The sequence below is a fragment of the Pseudoliparis swirei genome, chromosome 9, assembly GCF_029220125.1.
Source record: "Pseudoliparis swirei isolate HS2019 ecotype Mariana Trench chromosome 9, NWPU_hadal_v1, whole genome shotgun sequence".
NCBI lineage: Eukaryota > Metazoa > Chordata > Actinopteri > Perciformes > Liparidae > Pseudoliparis > Pseudoliparis swirei.
This window is the reverse complement of record NC_079396.1, coordinates 16,257,294-16,263,070: the sequence shown is the minus strand read 5'-3', so window position 1 is coordinate 16,263,070 and position 5,777 is coordinate 16,257,294. Positions and strand designations below refer to the sequence as shown.

The 5,777-nt window shown below is 40.3% G+C and overlaps 1 protein-coding gene across 2 annotated transcripts; it reads left to right on the top strand.

The window, feature by feature from the left end:
- The first annotated feature begins 1,010 nt into the window (after positions 1-1,010).
- LOC130199745 (ras-related protein Rab-7L1-like) lies at positions 1,011-4,423 on the top strand. 2 transcript variants are annotated; one of them, XM_056423482.1, is made up of 5 exons: positions 1,011-1,100; positions 2,560-2,631; positions 2,712-2,893; positions 3,443-3,564; positions 4,050-4,423. In XM_056423482.1, exons 1-5 carry the CDS (start codon positions 1,067-1,069, stop codon positions 4,168-4,170), a joined length of 531 nt encoding a protein of 176 aa, XP_056279457.1. In that variant the 5' UTR covers positions 1,011-1,066; the 3' UTR covers positions 4,171-4,423. The 2 variants fall into 2 exon arrangements, with proteins under 2 accessions (XP_056279457.1, XP_056279456.1); XM_056423481.1 differs by lacking the exon at positions 1,011-1,100 and adding an exon at positions 1,111-1,321.
- The last annotated feature ends 1,354 nt before the right edge of the window (positions 4,424-5,777 follow it).

Below are 5,777 nucleotides of genomic sequence, written 5' to 3'. Positions count from 1 at the left end.
GGCAGACAAGTAAGACTTGCAGAAAAATAACTCTATTTAATCTGATTTCCTGACATGTTGAGGAGGAGGATGAGAGGCAGGTCGGCTCACTAGGAACGACATCAATGTTGGACATGAGTTGCGTCCAATGCCAACGTTCAGTACCAATGCAGGGAGGAGTGTGGTTTCTGCAGCAAAGCTGTAAGTTAGCGTGTGGATCGACACGTAGCGAGTCTGACTTTCATGCTCCTGAGTTCACATTCAGTTAATGTTTGCCTTGGGATTTATTGTGTCCAGCATCCTCCCCTCACCGGAGCCATATGGTGCAGGTGGAGGAAGTGGCATAAAGGGAGATTTATAGTGTTAATATTCAATATTACTGAAGGGTAGAAGCTTTATTGTAATGAACTGTGTGTAGTTCTAGTCCCAGTCTTAGAATTGCGTCTCTTGAAGGCAATGCCAGAGCAACCCATGACTTTATTAACAACATGTAATAAAAACTCCTCAAGGCTTAGAAAGAATAATGACATTAATAAGTCCCAACAAAATATCTGAGCATAGAGGACATTAGGTAGGACATATGAAAAGTTCAAAAGACATCTACCAATCCATAGCAATCCAGGGGTGACTGTGGCTCAGTGGAGGATCCACTCGTCCATGTCGATGTGTCCCTGGGCAAGGCACTTAACCCTAAATTGCTCCCGTAGCTGGGCCTATGGTGTGAATGATGTATGAATGTAAGCTCCTACTCCACTATCATCATATTTGTGTCATGTTTCAAACAAGTAGGAGCAAGAGAACAATGTGGAAGAGAAACTGTTCTTGTTTCCTGTTTTATGACGCTGATCTGTTTTAGGCCTTCCTGAAAGTAAAACCAGTAGACCTGATGGCTGTGGTTTACAGAGAAAAGGACATACCGCTGTTTATGGTTAGGAAAACGTATTCTAGGTATAGAATTGGCACAGTAAAGACAAATGGAGTTAGTGTAATAGAAATGTTGGGATTTGGAGGCATGGAAGTTTATATTTTTACTGGATACATTGAGTTCAGAAGGACAGAAGGGAATTAGAATGTTTATGGTCAAACGATGCAAGGAAACGCTCAGGTAAAACAAAGTCCAGGTGGGTTATGCTTCAGTATTTGTTCAGGTGCAGAAAGAATATCCTGACGTGATGTTTGACCTTTGAGCTGTTGGCACATGATGTTGTCTGACAGAGGAGAGCAATGAACGAGCACCTGCTGAAAATACTGATTGTTGGCGATGGAAACGTTGGCAAATCCTCCTTTGTGCATCGCTACGTCAACGGACAATTCAACAAGATGTACAAGATGACGATGGGAGGTGCGGCTGCTTTGGTTTATCTGTGCTCTATCGTAGTGTGTGTGTGTGTGTGTGTGTGCTTGTGTTTATGTGTGGTGTGTGTTTTGTGTGTGACTTTTTAATTATTGGTAAAAGCTTTGTTAGATCAGTGTAAGGTTTTCAATTTTCCTCAAACCCTCAAATAACTTTTCGTTGTTCATTGAAGCTTTATTGGCATCATATTTAGATCAGAAACAACTAAAGAATGTCGTTACATAACCATGTGTTATGAGCATCACGTTTAATGAACAGAAAAAAACAAATATATTGTTTGTCCTTTTTAAAATTATTTCTGACTTTCCTAACCCAACAAACCTCAGACCCAAGCCAAACATTAGCATGTCAGCATTGTCATTGTGATAGCCTGCTGCAACGTATTCTTACACAATGATTTGTATATTTTACGAGACGTTAGTTCACCTTTTTTTTTTGTAGGCCTAACAAATGTTACGATGGGATCACACCAGCCTCTTCCTTGGTCTTTACAATAACCTCCGATGGTCTTTACACAACAGGGGCATTTTGTCAAGAGTACTTTCACACAGAATTTGAATTTACAGTATGGCATAAAGCAACATCGTTTTTCCGAGTTATGGAGCCTTCACACCACGTTTAAAGGTGAAAACCAATCACGTTGTGCTGAAAGAAGATTATAGAAATGTGTAGTATATTGTACAACAACAGGGAGGCTACATAGTCCAAAACAAGACTGCAAACTGTCTTACTCTTTTCAACTATGAAAAAGGCAGCATATCCCAGATCCACTCCTTTCATTCTTACCTTTCACAATAAAATCCCTACACAAACACACTGCGTAACCATTTACCACATGCACTCGGAACATTTCGCTGAAAGGAAACAGAATACAGTAGGTGGTCTGAGGTGAGTCTATTAATTTGTTTTACTGAAAAAGTTTAACTGTCGTAAATTGCTGGTATGGATCATTTTCATGTGAAATAATTGCAGGTGAATATTTAGCATTTTTGTGTTGTTTATGCGTTATGTGTCATACGGTATGTGTGTAAAGGCCTTTAGAGGGAAAGTCTGGAATTCAGAAGCACATTTTGGGGAGTTTTGATTTTTTCCTATTTTGAGCAATCTATGTAAATCTATATAAGTCTTCACTTCTGTTTCAGTTATCTCACTTCTCACTTATTTCCTTTCACTTCTTCTATTTCCATTTCTCTTTCTCTTGTATCTTTGTTTTTTTATTTCTCTAGTGGATTATTCTGTGAAGCTGCTGCTCTGGTCGGATAAAGAAAAAGTCAGACTGCAAATATGGGACATTGCAGGTACAGGATGGATGGATGGATGAATGGATGAATGGATGGCTGGATGGATAGATGAAGTGAACTCTGTGTCTTCCCTCCAGGCCAGGAACGTTTCATATCCATGAACAGGATCTATTATAAAGGCGCACTGGGCTGTGTCGTGATGTTTGACGTCACCAGCTCGGCCAGTTTCTCGAGCTGTTGCCATTGGAAACGGGACCTGGACAACAAAGCCATGCTACCCAATGGAGACTCCATCCCCTGCATCCTGCTGGCCAACAAGGTGATTCCATGCATTTGAATAGTAATGATGTATCATGAAACCCTTCTCTCTCAGTTTTAATAAATGAGCAATATACTGTTGCCTGATGGATTAACACCTTAGGCATTCAGCCCTCTAGCATATTGAGACGTTTTGTATTCTAAAAAGATTTTGAACAAGAGGGGATATTATTCTGGTGTTAAATGCAGATATTGTTGTCACACTCCACTGTTTCTATGAATCAACCTAATTAATTAATTAATTATATTCATTGTTCTCCAGCGAAATGTGACAAGGAAGAAAGACAAAAAGAATGAAAGATTAGAATGGAAAATTAAAAATCAAACTGTCTCAGGTCATCTATTTTATTTTGGTTTAAACAAGGCCAGCACAAATTCAACTGGATGTCTTTTTGTGTGTGTGGTTTGTGTGGTATGCATTCAAAAAAAAAAAAATATTAAGAGATAATGTTCTCATTTCCATTTTGGTTACAGACTGAAATTTCACATCATATGAAAACATAGAAATCTGCAAATAATGGATGTTTCTTTCCTCTCGTTATCTCTGCAGTGTGACCTCGCTCAGCGGGTTGTGTTCGCAGACAGCATCGACAGGTTCAGTAAGGCCAACGGCTTTGTGACATGGATGGAGGTTTCGGTCAAAGAGAACAAGAACATTGGGGAGGCTATGAGGTAACTCCAGAAGACATTTAAACACTGCGTACAGAGTTCAGATGATGCAGTGTGACTAAAGAGTACATGTTTACGATACTTGTTGTGCCAAAACAATTAAAGAGATTGCAGGCACTAAAAGTTGCGTTTTAGACATAAGGTAAATACAGGTATATTCAAACAGTATGAGAACGATTTACTGTTATTTGAACATTAAAGCATCATAACTTATTCTAGGAGAAGCCCAAAGTATGAGATTGGAAATAGGCATGATATGTTTTCTTTAAATGCTTATTGATTTTTAAGATCTATATATTAGATGTGCTATATTTAGGCTGCAGTTGGCAACAACTGGCAATAACAGTTAACACCTGTAATTTATGCCTGAGACCAACCCCTGAGACACACAGCTGTAATTAAGGTGGCTGGATAAACGGATTCTTCAAAATGAAATATATGTTGATAATTCATTAAAATCATAAAAGTCAATATCTGTTGTGTTTCAGGAGATTGGTGCAGGAGATTTTGTCGGTTCAGCCTAGTTTGGACGCGCTCCAACCTGGACCTCAAGACAGCGCTAACCTTCAACTGGACTCGGAGTGCAACACAGGAGCAGGCTGCTGCTGAATGGCAGCCACAAGCAAACACAGTCAGGACCTGCTCATTATTTTAGATCCTCTAGTTGTCTGAGACGCCACTGAGAACGTTACCCTCAAGTGAAGAAGCACAAGGAGGCTGCCAGTGGAGGCATCCTATGTTGATGGATGTACACGTAAGGAGGTGTAGATTGGTTATGCTGCTGAGCAGACACTTGCTGTTCATGTGTGGGTCTGCATGCATCTAAAATGGCTCAACAAGTACTCAATCAACACATAAATAAAAAAAGATATACTCACAAACTTATTGTTATTTTCCTATTCTTTTAATTTGAGTTCATTTTGGTTCGTGTTACTCCGGAGAACACGGCGATCACCACTTTGAGGGAAGGACAAGGAGGAGAGAGAGGCATATAGAAACAGGAGGCGCAGAGGGAAGGTGTGAGAACAAGGTGTGTAGCGTGTTCAGCGCAGCCGGCAGGTCACCGCCTCCATTAGGCTGAAGCACATGGTGTGCAATGCGTTCCCATACCCATACTAACATAATATTTAGTGTGCCAGAAAACGGTTGACCGTGTCCCAATGCATGGCAAGTCAAATGCGATATGCCAAAAAGTCAAGGATGTCTTACTGCATCCGCTCCAAGTTTGCATCATGCAAGCCAACAAGCTTTTCTGGCTATTCTGACCCACAATCCTCAGCGCACCAGATCAATGAGCAAGAGAAACGAAGTCTGAGGTGCCGTGTTATGAGAACATCGTATGTCCCTATCTATCGATTGCATATTGCATGCAACAGTAAGTAGTTTGTTCAACCGCAGTACTCACTCAAATTAAAAACCAAGAGAATGCAATTTTTAACACAGCGGTGGTGTTCCTGTGCTAACGAGGCATGTGTGTGTGTGGTGCATGTGCTGCTTTGTTAGTTAGTGTGTGTATGTGTGTTACAAAGGCACATGGATGTGCATGTGCCCTGGGGAAGTCAAAAGCTGTCGACATGCTGTCGACATTCTGCTTTTCATTTGTCAACATGAGCCTGTGACAGCAGGGATTTGAGGGTGAATCCTGTTTACTCTGTTTTTAAAGCGAGGCAAGTTTAGAGCACCGTCAAAGCCTAACCCTAACCCTTCCTTGTCTATTTGACAAGGAAACTGTTGCTGCATCCTGGGATGAATGCTGCAAAAGACCATTGTGATTGGTTAAAATTAATTTGAATAAGCAGGATGATTTTTGTGTGCAAAATATAAATGTGGGCTTTTAGAGCGGATGGTGTCACAACACATTTACAGACCAGTTGTTGTTGTTTGTTCTCATTTACTTGGGAAAATGTTTCTTGACGTGTTTCTTTTATAATCAAAAGTAGGCTTTAAATTCTCAAACTCAAGAACCCTAGTCTAAATACTGCAATACCCAACGTTGCTATGGAGAAGCAGTCCATCAGACTGGAAGATTTTGGCAACAACAAATTCTGAATACTTTCTCAAAACACACAGCCATTGATGAATTTATAAAACATTGACATATCCAAACTACTGAATGTGAAGAAACAAGTTACTATCTTTTGTGAATTCAACCATTCAAGACCATTAAAGCTTAACATCGGGGCCTCGTGCGAAAACTAGTGGCTCCTCAATCAACA

Bases quoted from the DNA above. Each gene is read 5' to 3' on its own strand.
- LOC130199745 (XM_056423481.1), top strand. From the start codon at position 1,204: ATGAACGAGCACCTGCTGAAAATACTGATTGTTGGCGATGGAAACGTT. The intron at 2,632-2,711 runs GTACAGGATGGA...TCTTCCCTCCAG, and splicing joins GCAAATATGGGACATTGCAG to GCCAGGAACGTTTCATATCC. The intron at 3,565-4,049 runs GTAACTCCAGAA...GTTGTGTTTCAG, and splicing joins AACATTGGGGAGGCTATGAG to GAGATTGGTGCAGGAGATTT.